The sequence below is a fragment of the Panthera leo genome, chromosome A1, assembly GCF_018350215.1.
Source record: "Panthera leo isolate Ple1 chromosome A1, P.leo_Ple1_pat1.1, whole genome shotgun sequence".
NCBI lineage: Eukaryota > Metazoa > Chordata > Mammalia > Carnivora > Felidae > Panthera > Panthera leo.
In genome coordinates, this window is record NC_056679.1 from 203,368,312 (window position 1) to 203,384,979 (window position 16,668).

The window sequence follows — 16,668 nt, forward strand, 5'->3', positions numbered from 1 at the left end:
TCATAAAAACTAGATTTGGTGAAGTCAAAAAAAAAATCAATGAAATGTACCTATTTGCTAAAAGTAAGAGCAAAATCTTCATTTGTAATATCAATTCTTCAAATATATCATATATCAACAAGTTATTCTGGATAGGGATCTACATGAGATAATTTTCCTTATATAGTTTTCTCCTTAATCTTTTTAAAAGTATTTATGAACATAGGTAAGACTGTCAGGCTATGGTAAGAATTAAGGGAAGTATGAAGAATCTGAGAAAGTATCTTGCAAAGAAATTAACTATATGTTTTTCTGCCTCTAATAAATTGGTCCAAAAATTCTGTTTACTTAAAGACTTAGTGTGTCAATACTTTGCTTCAATTTAAAAGTCAAAAATACCTCTGACTTTCCAACACGATTACCTTACACAGTAATTAGCAAGCAAGGGCAACTGAAAAAAGAAAACAATCAGATTCCAGTAGGTAGTACACTCCTCACTCTCTAGGGATGCCAGTATTTTTGGAAGAGCTGAATGAAGTTGAAAGGGAAAAAAAATGAAAACAGTGGTCAGGTACAGGCATTTCACAGGATGGTGTTCATATCCCTTGAAGTTTGTGAATGGGCAGGCAGCTAAGAAAATGTCTCAGAAGCTCTCTTTTTGGAAATCAAGTTTGTGTAACTGGACAAGACATGTGCCACAAGTCTGTGCAATTAGATCACATAGCCTAGTACCACAAACATAATTATTAGCGGCTGTTTTTGTTGAATGGCAGGTTAGAAAAACAGTGAAAAGAGGAGTTGATGATGATGAATGGGGAAAGGCGTGAAATGGCTGTGCTCTTCTAGGAGCTTTTAAGTCTCAACATAAAGAAAAGACTGTCATCCTCTCCGGACTTAAAGTGTTGACTGAGAAAGCAAAGAGGGATGAGAAGGCTGTTTGTAGGCTAGAGGAATAAAGATAGGATCTCCCACCATGTCAGAAAGTTGTTAAGCACTCAAGGTGAAAACACCCATTGGGGTTTCAGAGTCAACAAGTAATTGTTTGTATTTGGACACTGGCAGCAGACTTCATTACCTTAACATTCTTGACCAAGTTTCTGAGGCAAAGGACAGACCTTTGGTGTGGACTGAGTCCACTGGAGTGGTGTGGACTGAGATTCTAGACTTCAAGGTTAGGGGACTTTTTTAAAGCTTTTCAAATAGGTTCTTATGACTGCACACCTATGTAAGGAGAAGGAATAAAGTGGTCTTTGACTTTTGTTGTGGCAGAAGCGAGTAGAATTTAGGAGGAAAAGATTGAGCAGAATAATTCTGTACTTAGGTTTGGGACTTCATTTTATTCTTTCTCTTCCAATACCATGCAAGTTACGGTGGCTCTTTTCATGCTCGGTAGGTGGCTTTCATACACAGTAAACATCCAGTATTTTTTAATGTTTTCATAGGATTACATAAGGTAATCAGTCCCTCGAGGTAACGACTCATAACTTTGAGTTGAATATATATACCCAAGATTAATGTGAGGGATCAGTCTCTGGGTCAGAGACCCAGTAGAAGAAAAATTGGGCCAGTGGAGGGGGACAATGTTGTGCTCCTCTACATTCCTATCTGCCACAGAAGGTGAAAATGAACTGGCTTCTGATTTTACCCAAGTACCCAGGGTCGCTTGGCACCCCAAATTAAGAAGGGATATCTGCCAATAGCTTTCTCTCTTTTCCTCTTTCCAGAGGAAAGTAAGTAGGCCAAAGTTGAAACAGGTACTTTGCACATTAATTTACTCAGATAAATTAATTTGTTCCATGATTCTATATTGGGCATCTGCTATGGGCAAGGTGCTGGTAGTACAGATGTGGCCCATACAACAAACAAAAGAGTCATGCTTTCAATAAACTAAGGGAAAATTGAGACTCTACCTCCAACCAAATTCATTCTCCTTGTTCTTCGCTGTAGTTCTCACTTCTGCCCAATGATCCACGATCAGAGTTTTGAAAGAAGTTGCAATAGGCATACTGAACCATTTCTCCTTGATAAGAAAATTGGCCTACTTCTTTTATCAGTGCATCAAGAATTAAGTTCAGCTACAGAGTAGCTGTAACCTGTCCATAAATAAAAACTGCTTCATAGAGTTTTATTCCTCAGCCCCATTTCTATGGTCTGCCATGGTTTAATCAAGCTTTTTGAGCTTTCTCAGAGCATGTCTATTTTTATTTATTTATTTGCTTAGTTTTTTAATTTTTATGATTGTATTTTAACCAGTTTGTTTGTATAAGACAGTCGTGCATGTTTCTATTCATATATCTATTTAATAACACTGACCAAAAATGTATACTGTATTATGGTCCTGGATTTCTGGGTCTGTTTTGGTAAAATAAGGAGACTTTAAATATAGCTCCTCCTAAAATTAAATTATGACACTAGATTTGACATCTCTTTGGACATCATTTGTAAAGATTCTTATACGAAAACAAACAGGGTTTACTTTGAATCTTACCCAAGAATAATCTCCACTGAAATATTTCAATGTTTGTACTAAATTAAATTATATTATAATCAGAGTTTTCTTTTGGCTATCTAGAATTAGTAGGAGAGGAGGAAACATTTGCAATAGAAATCAAATAGTATGAAACTATTGAATACTACTTGATTTTTATAGATATTTGAATTAATTTACTAACCTGACTTGCTAAAAAGCCAACCACTTTGCCTAGAAATGTATTTTGCCATTTCTTTTTTTTTTTTAATTTTTTTAATGTTTATTTATTTTTGAGACAGAGAGAGACAGAGCATGAACGGGGGAGGGTCAGAGAGAGAGGGAGACAGAATCTGGAACAGGCTCCAGGCTCTGAGCAGTCAGCACAGAGCCCGACGCGGGGCTCGAACTCATGGACGGCGAGATCGTGACCTGAGCTGAAGTCAGACGCTTAACTGACTGAGCCACCCAGGAGCCCCGCATTTTGCCATTTCAATGGCAGTTTGACAAATTATTTTCAAGTTTTTAGCTTCTGTTTTCCCTATCCCATATCTATACACTGAAATTTTAATCATCATAAATTTTTATAAATTATCATATTTCAGGTGAATTTAATCATTATTTGACAATACTATATACACTAGTCTGAATTGAGCAAGTGAATTCAAATTCCTTCTTACAATTGATTATATGAATTAAATAATATTAATTGAGTCTTCTGGGGGGGATGTTTTCAGATTTTGATAAATAAACATAAATGAAAACATTTCTTCAAAATATAATATTGTGGCATTTCATCCAGCGTAACTAATGTATCCTACAAAGAAGTTAAGACAACTTTTCTCTGCATATATTTTTTCCCCCAAATTTTAAAGGTTTTCACGATTTTGGATAAAATTTTGAGTAAAGTGAAACATTTGCAGTTAGCGTGATTTAGGTCAAGTCAGTGCATTCATTCTATTTCTTGCAGTGTTTCTCCTCTATCAACTTTTCAGTTTTGGTTTTCTCTTCATCTCTTTTTTTCTATAATCTGGATCCCAGAAATATTTTATGTGTAAGAACTCAGGTACATAGTAGTTGTAACCTATCTTCTAGTCTTAAATACTAAATTTTCAGCACATTTTATTCAGACAAGTTGACTAAGACTTGCACTAAGATGAGTGTGAAATAACACTTGCCTAAAATGCTGATAAATAATTATTTCCTGACATAATTCAATAAGGTTAAATGGACAAAAAGCAATCTTTGGAGAGGGAAATAGAAAAGAAAAATTGTTGTATTATTAAATCTATTGATCTAGCACAGTGCCATGAAGAGACCTTAAATGACCACCTGCAAGTATTTGTTGACTGATGATCAATCGGGAACACTCCAGAGTCACATTTAATTTGCAGTTAAAAATGCAGCAGAAAATTATTCTTTAACACACTTTAACAATTAATTTACAATTTGGAGTACTGTCCCTAAAATTGTGTTGTTACTTTCTGGTACTTTTAACAGTAGGTCAATGACAATGGCTAAACTATAATACTGTTCAATTGAATGTATGTAGCCTTAAATTGAGAAGTGATTTAGAATTTGCCACTGTGTTCATCAATAAGGCCAAGCTAATGACTACATTTGTCCTTGAAGCACCAGTTAAAAATGTCAAAAGGTCATTCTGGTCTTTAACAAATTAAGAAAAATACGTATCCTCTTATACAGAGAATTTTCTGCTAATGCGGGTCCTGTTTATGTCTGCGGTTCTAAATTCATGTCACGGTATCTCAAAGAACTGTGGATGATAGAGAAACTAAATCATTTCGGTTGCATTATGCTGAAAGGGCATCTGGAGTCTAAAATAGCACAGGGTGGCCCAGAACTAGGCTAATGATTAGCCCACTCTGGTGTCCTCTTTTTAAAAGTGGGGAGATCATTCCAGAGCAAGTATATGCCTTTAACTCTGGGTGGAGGATAACAGATCAAGTGACTACTGATTTGTAGCAATTTCTTGGCCATAGGCATAACAATAGAGGGGTCACATGGTCCCTTAATTTTTAGAATGGGGACACAAGTAGCCCTATGAGAATGCATGTAAAATACTTAAAGGAGTAACTGAAGGCACTTAAGTTTCAACCAACATTTCCACACTCTTATTCAGGGTAAGAAAATGATGATTATGATAATCTTCTTGCAAATCTCTAAAAAAAATTACCTATAGACAACGATGAGGTATATTTGTACACAAATACCAAGTCCACATGGCTATAGTCATGCAGATGTTGAGTCCCACACGTATCAAAAATACACAAAAGAGGGGTGCATAGGTGGCTTAGTTGGCTGAGTCTCAGACTCTGGATTCTGGCTCAGAACATGATTCCAGGGTCGTGGGATCAAGCCCTGCATCTGGCTCCACGCTGAGGGTGGAGCCTCCTTAAGATTTTCTCTCCCTCTCTCTTTCTCTCTCTCTCTCAAATAAATAAACATTTTAAAAATACACAAAAGAAAAACCTAGGACTTCTTTCCACATTCTTTAAAATTTTTTCATTGATGTTAGGCTGCTAACATTATGTGTGTCTATTCCTGTTTGTGGTTCTGTTTCTCTGTTTCTGTCAATGCTTTTTTTATGTCAAAAACCTGCTCCATTTCTGAACTGTAGTGTATAGAACAGTGTGTGGTCCTTGCACCAACAGATTCAGCCATTCCCTAGGAAATGGCTAGAAATTCAAATTCTCTGGCGCTTCCCCAGATCTAGTAAATTAAAAAGCCCAGCAATCTGTGTTTAAACGAAGCTTCCAGATAATTCTGATGCATGCTTAAGTTTGAGAACAGCTGATATAAAAAAATGAGCCAACTTCAGCAGATAGTAAATACCTATTCAATACCCACTTCTCCAGATTCCATGCAATCCTATGAACTGTATGCAATTAGTCCCAATTTGCAAATGAGGAAACCAAGACTCAGGAATTATAAATCACTTATTCAAAGTCATTTTGATGGATGAGTAACAAAGCTGAGATGCTAAGCCAAGTTCTTCTGCTCTTTTAGAGCCATTTCCCTCTCATTTATACTTCTTCCATTAATTTCGTCACATAAAATATGACTTTGATGTTCCCTTTAAAATTTTGTGTGTATGTGTGTCTGAAATTACTGGCCACCTCATTGTGTGTGTGTGTGTGTGTGTGTGTGTGTGTGTGTGTGTGTGTGCGCGCGCATGATTGAGAGACAGACAGACAGATGGTGGAAGGCAGGGTGGAGAGAAATGAAATGGGAATATAAGTAGGCAATACAAAAAATAAAAGTAGTATCACAAATGTTGCTGTCCAGTTACTCTCAATTTACAGCATTAGAAACATTTTGGCATTCTTTCAAGACAGTTAAGCTAGAGTCTAGATGCAATTTTTGATATTGTTGAATCAAGTTAATATGCAATTCCAAACAGGGCTACTTAAGCTAAGAGCCATACCCCTCAGCTATGTGCTCTCCTTTCCCAGTCTTCAAAAACACATTCTCTTCTTCCTTTTTGCATTCACCACTCATAGACTATTTTGCAGGGCATATGCTACCCATGAATTTGGTGACAGTTTTCTACTCATAATTTCTGTGAAACTTTTTGAGCTCATGTAATTGAAGCAAACAAACAGCATCAAATGCTGTTAAAGGTGATAAGACAGATTTTATTCAGACTACTGTAGTAAGGGAGAGAGATTACAATATTAACTGAGCTCAACTCCAACTAAGCCAAAGATGAATGAGGTTCTAAGGGAGAACAAAGGATTATGAGACTGGAGGAGGTGAGAAAAAAGAGAAGAGTCTACATGGAAGTGAAAAATTATGGAAGGGAATAAGTAGAGAATCACTGAAAATAGTTTGGGAAGGTAGGTTTGGACAATGTATGATTTAAAGCTGGATAGAATTGTGTTTTCTTAAGTAAAGACTCAGCATAGGACCTGAGGTCACCTTTAGGGACAGAGCCTATTGCAGGTGGAAGGCAGGCTTAAGTGTGGTCAAGTCTCTTTGCAAAGTGTTCAGGGAAGATCCTTTGTGCTCTGTGAGAGCAGCAGTTACATAATGTGTTGAGGTTTCAATTAATTTAACTTTCACATTAAAGAGAAATGAAAACATTATTTGAAATATTTTTAATTATTACGATGGAAACTATTTAGCTTTGAAAACTGCTATGTATTTTTTCTGGACATAATCTTATGAGCCTAGAATCTATTGGACTTCCTAGATGTAAAGTAGCATTTCACTGTCAAAAACCATGAGTGGAAACATGTTTTCAAGAAATTAAAGAGTGTAAATGAAGTACCAGCTGAAATAATAATTGCTGTATAATTTTTGCAACCTTGGTAATTATGAAGCAAAATTATACCCCATTAGATTGTTTGCAAATTATCACAATTTTTATAACATAAGAAAATTATATTTGTTTTATCATAAATATAAAAGATAAAACTAACATAATTTGTTCTAAATATAAGCCTAAATATTATCATGTTTCTCCAGAATTTTGCACATTTGTGTAGAACTTCACTCTCTGGAATGTAAGAAAGAATGTATCAAAAAGAGATTCTAGGATTTCTACACAAAACCTCATATCCTGTACTCAGAAAAAAAACGCCATCAAAACCTGCTCATAATTTTGACTCAATTCTAACCAGACCTCATATTAATTTATCAGCTTATTTTAATGGAGGTACTCATAAGCCCCTTAGAGCATCCTACTTTCACAGCAGAGAAAGTCATTAGAGATAATGTCATCAAGAAAAATATTAAATTTTGATTAGTAATCTCCATATATGAACAAAAAAGTGAATGAACTTGAAGATGAAGGTGCCAAGTTATTTTTTAATAAAGTCTAAAAAGCTATAAAACTTTAATTACCTAGAAAATTAATCTATATAAAAATTAATCTCTTTGTGTTAACTAATCGGTATGTGTCTCTAAAATACCTTTTGAAATCTAAAAATCAAGTGTCTGCTAAAATATGGAGAAAAGTATTCAAAACAGATAAAACAGTCTTTATTACTGCCTTTTTTATTTTGCTATTTTTAACTTTATTCAACAAAACCTGATTTAGTGGAAAGAGAATGGGCCTTGGATACAAACATTGAACCTACCCTACCCCAGGTGGGTGTGTGTTCACCAACTGATTGAATTTCTCCAAGGCCCAATTTCAACATGTACAGAAAATAATGCTTAGCTGATACGTTTTGTGAGACTGAGATATGAATATAAAAAGTATATGATACAAGACAGTCATTCTGTATTAGTTCTTGATTTTTATACTATTACTCTCTTCCAATTCAACTTACCCCAACCGGTGCTTTTCTTAACCAAGAAAGCTGCCTTGAGACCTCATGCTCTAGATAGCCTTTCTGATCCATGTCTGACACCCCTTTTCTTACAATTTTAATAATGAATAGTTGAAGAGCCATACATATATTAAGAAAGTTTAAAGGAGTTTCAGATTTGTAATAATTGCCTATAAGTAACAAATATTTATATTTTGCAATCCACTGACTTTTCCTTTGAAGTATACACATTTTGGCATTTCCTTTTACTTTCATTTTATTTGGATGTAGAGTTATTAATTTATCTCAAGGATTTACAAATTTTACTATACTATCAAAAGAAAAAATTTCTGTATTTAATGAATGCTGAGTTTTCCTTTATTCAGCTAGTTGCTGGATTGCCCACTCATTGATTCATTATGATTCATTCAATAAAAATATATTGAGCTCATATTATGAACCATGTATGTATGCCCTGTTCTAATTTAAAAAAAAAAAATGAACATCACTGCGATTTCTATGGTTCTTTGAGAAAGATACACTACAGAGATACGACTCACAGGTGATTCTCAAGACCGCAGATGGAGCCATTTTAGCCCCATACTCTAGGGTATGGCCACACAATCTCTGAGGTGTATAGTGTAAATGTGATAACAACTCCAGAAAGTCAGAGTCGGGAGTACAGGCCTTTTTATATTAGTATATAATTAGAAATTATAATTAGGATATATTATATTATATTATATTATATTATATTATATTATATTATATTATATTATTTGGGACACTTGACAACAATCATGAGAAAGAGATTTAGTTTAGAGAAGTTAGGATTTGTTTACTACACTATACTAATTATAATATGTTTCAGTACATTGTCTAAAACTATCAAACATTATAATTTTGAGTAAAATGTTCAGAGCGAAATAACAGATGTGACAGATTTTGGATTCGTGAGGCTCTGACATTTATGGAGCTGCTCCCAAGTTTCACAACAAAGTTTTTCAAAAGTACATTCTTCACCCAGGAGAGCACCACTGCTACTCAATAAAATACAATCTATACTTGTATCAAGAGTGGTCCCTACAAAGTACAATTGGTAGAGTCAACCATAGCTCAAATACACACTGAATCCCTCTCCCTCCCCCATGCCTTTCTTTACTCATTCACTTTTCTCCATACATATTATTCTCCTCGACTTTTCAAATTCTTACCTACTAAAATCCTATCCCTGAAAGATTCACCCAAAACATCAACCATCTTCTTCAGGACAACATTTTATTATTTAAAATCATGACAATGTATTTTCTCTCTCATATAGCACTTAAAACATTTTCCTTGTATTGTAATTAATTATTTGTGTCCTTATTCTACGCAGTTTTAAAACTCCTTGATGGTAAAGACTGTGTCTTGTCTTTGCCTCCTCCATAGTAAGAGATAACATAAATCCTACAGTGTTGCTTAATAGGTATTAGCCAAATTAATTTACTCAAATAATCTCTAGGATTCCTTTATATATTCATGTTCTGTTTATTTAGGAGAGAATAATGGAATTTTGCATTTATTTTTATATCTAGTTTTCCCCTTGTCTGTACCAATTTTATTAAAGTTTTACTTGCTTTTTACTTTCTCCTACTTTTTAAAGTTGCCTCTTACTTTAAAAAAATGTTTAAGGAGAAAGTTACCATGATGGCCAATAGCTTGTTTATTCTAATAGCCCCAAAAGAGAAGTATTCTTGGTCCAACCTGATTGCTGGGGAGAAAATCAGTCAGATGCTTCTCTTCTGGAGAAGGATGAAAAGCATAAACTGGAAGAGAAACTTGTGAATGGCCCTCCTCAGATTAACTACCCAATGATTCATCAAAACATAACTCATGCCTTGGCAAGTTAAAAGAAAAGATGATTTACATGAAAATTGTGACTTCTAGGTTATTTCCATTTGGACTTCATCAGTTTGCAAAATCCTCCCCATTACTATGGTGATGTTCCATTCTTTGGTAGAATCTGCTCATAAACAGGAGCTGATTTATGTCACAATCACTTGTAATGTCAATAATCAAACTTCATCATGTAGGATTTTAAGTATAATTCAAAATAAACTTTACAGATTGCTATTATTTACTTACATGAATTTGAATTTGCCAAATACTGGCTTTTTCTAATATGGTTTTTAAGTAATATATTTTTATATAAAATACTTCCTATTTTCCAGAATACAGCATGGTTGATACCTTGAGCCTTATTAACTCCCTAATCTCACTTCTTATGACTTTCTGCCTTGCTCGTTGTTCTCTAGTTGGTAAATCAAACTTATGATTTTTCTGGAAAACACCATACTGTTTTCACCTTAATGCTTTTGTTCATGTCTTCCCACCTTTCCCCTGAATGCCTCTTGTGCAACCTTCAAAACTCAGTTCAAGTCTCATCTCCAAAGAGGAAGTCTGCCTTGGAGCCACAGCCAATATGAGCCACGTTTATTTTTGCCTCTTTTGTCTTCCATCTTAGCTCTCACTATCACTTAATATGTTTTATTGTAATTCTCTGTGTATTTGTCTCTTAGTCCCAGTAGAGCACAGATTTTGATTGAGGAGGAGGGATTTTAGATTTTGATTGATTCATTTGACTTTATGTTCCCATTTCCTACAAGAGTGCCCTTCTCCTCATAGGTCTTCCTATGTGTCTGAATTAAACTGTCCCAAAGCTCTTAAACAGATTTAGAAAACCACTTGGGATATTCATCTTGTAAGAGACATCAAAACTGATGTTACAACAAATTTCACTACAAGAATATGTCTTTAAATTAAAAAAAACAGCTGACATGTATGAATGGGAAATATAATTTGTGTTCCCTTTCTAGATGATATAATTTTTAGGTGTTTATAATTTTAGATGTTAGTTTCTTTGAGTAACAAAACAGTACTTTATAACTTTTGAGATAATTGTACACTCATATAAGTTGTAAGAAATACAGAAAAATTTGTATGTCTTTCACTTACTTTCCCTTAGGAGGTCATCCTTTAATTGGCATTGAATTTTGAACCAAAATACACTAAGTTATTAGTCTAACAACCATAAAGCAAAATTCTGGTTCTCCTTTGCAAAAATACTTTTTTTTTAAGTTTCTTTTTTTTTTCTTTTTAGTGTTTATTTATTTTTGAGAGAGAGACAGAGAGACAAAGTATGAGCAGGGGAGGGGCACAGAGAGAGGGAGACACAGAATCCGAAGAAGGATCCAGGCCCTGAGCTGTCAGCACAGAGCCCAACGCAGGGCTCAGACCCGTGAACCATGAGATCATGACCTGAGCCAAAGTCTGATGCTTAACTGACTGAGCCACCCAGGCGCCCTGCAAAAATACTTTTTATTGGAAGACTTGATCATTCTCACCAAAGAACATAGAACACTAGAGAGATTTTTTATGAAAAATGGATAAGTCCTCTAGACTTGAGCCCCTCAGAAAGTCACTTTCGTATTAACAGATGTTTATAGTAAAGACAGTCATTGTTCATTACCACAAAATTATCAGATTATAATTTGCTGGCATATGTTATACCATAAAAGTTCTTTTTCAGAATTTGAAAGACCCTTAAATCATCTAGTTCTTCCCACTTTGTATTTTGAAGCATAGTGAACCTTTTCACACTAGTCTTAACTGGTTACCGAGTGGGGAAAATGGTTCATTGACTGAATGGATTCTTTCAATATCGAGATTCTATTTTGTGCAAAGCAGAAAAACCCAGGGGTTTCCAAGCTAAATATGATATATCATTGTCCAGTGCATGCTCAGAAGTGATTGGTCAAGGATTTGGTAACATTTGTCTCACGTTTCTCCTTTTGTCAACTCAGTCTGTTACTATAGATTAACCCCACTACATCTTGTTCACCTTCAAAAATCCTGCTTTACTCTTTCCTTCAATCTTTCATTCTAACAATTTCTAGTTACAAAAGCATATATAGGGAACATCTTGCAATTTACTGACAGTGCTTACTTGCTTCTTAGGCAAAGTAAATACTGGCCTAAATATTTTGCCCCAGAATTCAACCTCCTGCCTCACTGTGTATCTTCTGCTTGTGACATAAAATATATTAGATTCCCTTCCCTGATACTTAGACATTTTCCTCTGTGGCATGCCTATTAAAGACTATTATCTTGATGAGTCATTTTGTCAGATGGTTTTCCAACAGGATTCCCTTGAGACAATGGGAAAGAGAGGGGAGATATGATGGAGAGACAAGTAGTCAGAGATGGAGAGAAATAGTTTGAAAGCCAGAAGCTTAGGTATTGGACCCATCATTACTGACCTGTGTCACCTCATCATCTTGTATCAGTTATATAATCTCATATCCTCTGGTTTGTTTCATCTGTAATTAAGAGCAATGCCCATCTTAGAGGAGTGTTGTGAGAATTAAAGAAATAAACTATAAGAAAATATTTTAAAATATGCAAATAAGTGAGTGTATTTGTTTGTACCTTGAGGGCAACTAGCTGCATAAGGAAAACAGGATACTAAAAATACAGATACGGTCTCCTTCACCCTTTGTAACCTATCCTTGGTTTGAGCTTGCCAACTGAGATTTATTTCACCCTACTATTGAGGGAGTGTGTTGTGTTAGGTCAGAGGCTTCCTACAAGATACATGGAAAGAATGATTCATTCATGGCATGTAGTCTAGCTCTCTGGTTTTGTCAACTTTGCAGTGGGGGAACTCAAACATTTCTATTGGCCTCCACATGGCTGGTCCACGTAGGACAGATGAGGAGGAAAGAAGGTATTCATGTCTTAAGAACAAGCCACTCTTTCCCTACGGGAAGGTATATGTATAAACATCCAATTTGTTGAGCACATTTAGAACGGCATTTCTTATGACAGTTGATACATAATAAATGATAACGTATAATCACCTTTCAGATTTTATGGGCTAAGCCAATGGGGATTTGTATGTTCTGTCCAGGATTTACACAGTTGGGTGAAGGAGGAGTTCCAAAATCTATTAAGTGTGAGAGGAAATTTATTTTCTTTAATAATATTTAAGGAGGCACTAAAGCTCTAGCTGCAGGCAAGTTCTAATTATTTTATACGTACCAGCTCATTTATTCCTCACAACACGACTAGGAAGGAGGTACTATCGTGTTGCCCATTTTACAAATGAAACGTAAACACAAGCAGTTCAGTGACTTCTCCTGCGGTCATTCACCAGTAAATGTAAAGCCAGATTCAAACCCAGACACTCTGGATCCAGAAGCCTTTGCTATTCATCTGAGAAAGCTTTTCCGAGTTCTAGAATAAGAAGTAGTCTTAGCACCTGAGGGTTTCTTAACCTAAAATAGATTTGGGGTAAAATACCAAATGCTCTCCATTTAGTTACCTACATACTTTTCAGAGAAAATTACCTTTAGATGCACCAACCAAAATATGTGTATGAGGAGAAAAGTTCTCTTGTCTATCAGTTACAAAAACCCTCAGCTTTCCATTCTTTTTAGGGGGGAAAAAGCCTTTAAAAATGCTGATGAATACTGGATATTCTCCCAACTCAGAGTAGTGATTTTGCTATTTTACAGATAATGTGGATGTTGGGATCAGTCTTTCTGTATCTCAGAATGTCAACACATTTTCCCAAACTGAATTTATCAGTTAAATATAACCAAGAGATTTAGTTTATCTGAGTATCCTACAACGGAGAAATAGTTTACCACTGTTTTTACAGATTGAGGTAAATCTGACATATTATTGACATATGCTATGGATTTAATTTAATACCATAGTACAGATGTGTGTTCTGATAAGTTTTTTGTGAAATCTAGGCTACGATAGAGTTGTTTCAATATTTATGGGGTTGAAAATGTAGAGTTAGCAAAGGAAGTATTTTAATTAAAACAACATTTTTCCTTATATGCTCAGAATAAAAATAGGGGAATTCTTTTAAAGACTTACTATTTTTTCAATATAACTCCTGGGTTTTTAGGCACATTGAAAGAGGTTTGGGTTTTTTTTCCCCAGTTTTTTAAATCTACTAATTTTAGAATGATCAGAAATTAAAACTCAGTAGGTCTTCTGATTTTCTTTCTTTCACCTAAATTTATGTGACTCTTTAAGTTTAGCTATTGTTGTTTTTTTGTGTGTTTGTTTTTTCCATTGTATGGTTTAGGTATCCTGGAGATAACTTCAGTGGAAATCGGAGTTGTTGCCGTCAAAGCCATTAACAGCAACTATTATTTAGCCATGAACAAGAAGGGGAAACTCTATGGCTCAGTAAGTATTCTGCTTTAATTTTCCAAGTCCGCTGTAGTAAATCATTACCAGAGTTTTGGAATGTTTCCCTCAGACATTGAAGAGCTTTGTTATCATTCTATTGCTAGTAAATAGAGCCACAGTGGGCTGGTCACCAGAGTTTCAAGGGCTGGCAAAGCGGCTCTTGCAACTCTGTAATTTCCTCTGTTGTTCACCCATCAGTCTACCACACAAGCTGTTACTGGCATTCGTCAGTCTATGCTCTGAACTGTTAAAGGGTCAGACTCTCACGGAAGCATCTGGTCAGATTGGCACGGGTGCTGCAGACAACTTGGAGAAGAATCATTGGAAACAAAGATCTTAAATTAAGGAGGAAATCATATACTGTATTTCAGAGCTGGTATTTTGTATTCTTTTAAAATATGAGACGGGGAGACAGATTAAGAAATTTACCATTTGTGTGCCGTGCAATCAACTCCAGATTTTTATTTATGTGGGTGACAATCATTAATTCAGTGATGGAGCTGGAATCCAGCCAATGCTTTGAGTACATATATCTCTGGTGTTTCATAGCAAGTATTAAGGCCTATGACTTCAAAATGTGTAAATAACCTTATTTTGTTGATTAGCATAAGGATGATGGTAGTGGCTGCCTACAGCCAGCAGGTCCCAAACTTCAGTATGCATCACAATCACCGGGAAGATTAAATCACATTTCTAGATTTTTTGATACACTAAAGCTGTGGTAAGTTCTAGGAATTTGCATTTATTTTTCTTTTCTTTCTTTCTTTTCTTTCCTTCCTTCCTTCCTTCCTTCCTTCCTTCCTTCCTTTTGAGAGAGAGAGAAAGAGAGAGAGAGCACAAGCAGACAAGCAGAGGACGGGAAAAGGAAGAGGGAGAGAGAGAGAATCTCAAGCAGATTCCACTCCCAGTGCAGAGCCTGATGCAGGGCTCAATCCCACAAACCGTGAGATCATGACCTAGCTGAAATCAAGAGTCAGACACTTAACCGACTGAACCACCCAGGCCCCTCAAGAAATGGATAATTCTTAAATGAACAGTGTCATCAAAATATTTACTTCTCTCATTTCCCCACTTTTTTCTTCTGTCCCAACACAGCTCATGTACTGTGCCTATGATGCTTCTTGAACTCTAAGATGTGTGAATTATTTTGTCCCATCTCTGTATCTAAAGTAGACGCCCACTTTCTAGCATAGCACCCCCTTTTACTTATCTGCAATAGGATTCATCGGAAAAATCTCTCATTACTGTGTTTAGTGTTTACCATCTTCCCCCAATTTATTGTAAACTTCAATTGGGCAGGGTCTGCCTTGTCCTGCACTATACCCTCAGCACGCAGTCCATCCAGAGCACAAAGTCATCAATGCATAAACCTAACCACCTCTCCTAGCAGCTCATCCCATCGTAGGCTGTACTCTCCACTTTCAGCCCATTTCAGAAAGAAGTCCATTTTCTAACCACAGTGCATTTGGTTTGCAATTTTGCATTACCACCAGGAAGAGTAAAATATGATGGCTTCAAATTAAAGGAAAAATCTACGCAAACTGAATGTCCCTCTCAGGGTGGACTAGGACTAGGAATTTTGCACCGAAGGGTATGCCATCAAAAGTCATGAGGACATACCTAATATAATTCTGTATATCAGTGGCAATGCTTAAAAATTCTTGTCATCTGTTTTCAGGTGATCTCCATTGATGCCAGAAACCTTCTTGAAAATATTAGGCCAACACTCAGAGTGATTAGCTAAACCAGCTCTTTATTCTATTCTGTATTGAATATTTTCCTCTGTTCCCTTTTGGGAAATGTATGTCTCTCTCATATTCTCATTATTCCTTCTCTGAATAATGCATCTATGGTATTCTTGGTTTCCACATGACTGACAGAATTAGGTTAACTAGAAAATGGTGTTTAAATAAAACAGGCTCTCATCCAGCCTGATTTAAGGACCAAAGAAATTTATGAGGCATCCTGAGGAAGTTTAAAACCTTTCTCTAAACTACCAAAACCCTACTTTTGAGATCTTGCTCTAGCCTAGACTTTTTTTTTTTAACTTTAATACTGATGATTCGCCTAAATGCTATAAACACATAGATTCCTAGGTCCCTCCTCCAGAGATTCTGATATATTTGAGCTAAAGTGTAAATATTAAAAAACACTTGAGATTAGGAGTCTGCCACAGGAATACCTCACTTTAAGAGACATTGCTCTATAAATTTATATTGGGGAGACAAAATAACTACACATCCACTGCTCTTTTCTATATACAGCTCTGTTGTGAATATGAAGTCATCTCGGGGCACCTGGGTGGTTCAGTCAGCTAAGTGCACCCAACTCTTGATTTCGGCTCAGGTCATGATTTCGCAGCTTCATGGGTTTGAGCCCCGCGTTGGGCTCTGCGATGATGGCATGAAGCCTGCTTCGGATTCTCTGTCTATCCATCTCTCTCTGCCCCTCCCCGACTTGCACTGTCTCTGTCTCTCTCAAAAGGAATAAATATACTTTAAAAAATAAAAATAAAAAAATAAAGTCATCCCAAAAACCTCAGTCCTCCCACAGTCTCTAAACTGTGCCCCCTTTATTAGAATGAATATAACTATGTTAAAAAATCATCTCTGCTTTGAAAGCCATATAGCTTTAGACAAACTAAGATGAATAAATGGGGAAAAAAACATAGGAAGGACTTAAATTCCTTTCTAA

At 35.8% G+C, this 16,668-nt stretch overlaps 1 protein-coding gene and 1 long non-coding RNA gene across 3 annotated transcripts in view; one reads left to right on the forward strand and one right to left on the reverse strand.

The window, feature by feature from the left end:
- The window catches only part of LOC122226697, a 487,385-nt gene that overhangs the window by 314,176 nt on the left and 156,541 nt on the right, over positions 1–16,668 (reverse strand). The gene's annotated exons all lie outside the window — the stretch shown is intronic.
- The window catches only part of FGF10 (fibroblast growth factor 10), a 78,114-nt gene that overhangs the window by 59,537 nt on the left and 1,909 nt on the right, over positions 1–16,668 (forward strand). Inside the window, exon 2 of the mRNA XM_042950281.1 lies at positions 13,868–13,971. Within this exon, the coding sequence (XP_042806215.1) occupies positions 13,868–13,971 (104 nt within the window). The remainder of the gene's footprint in view (positions 1–13,867; positions 13,972–16,668) is intronic.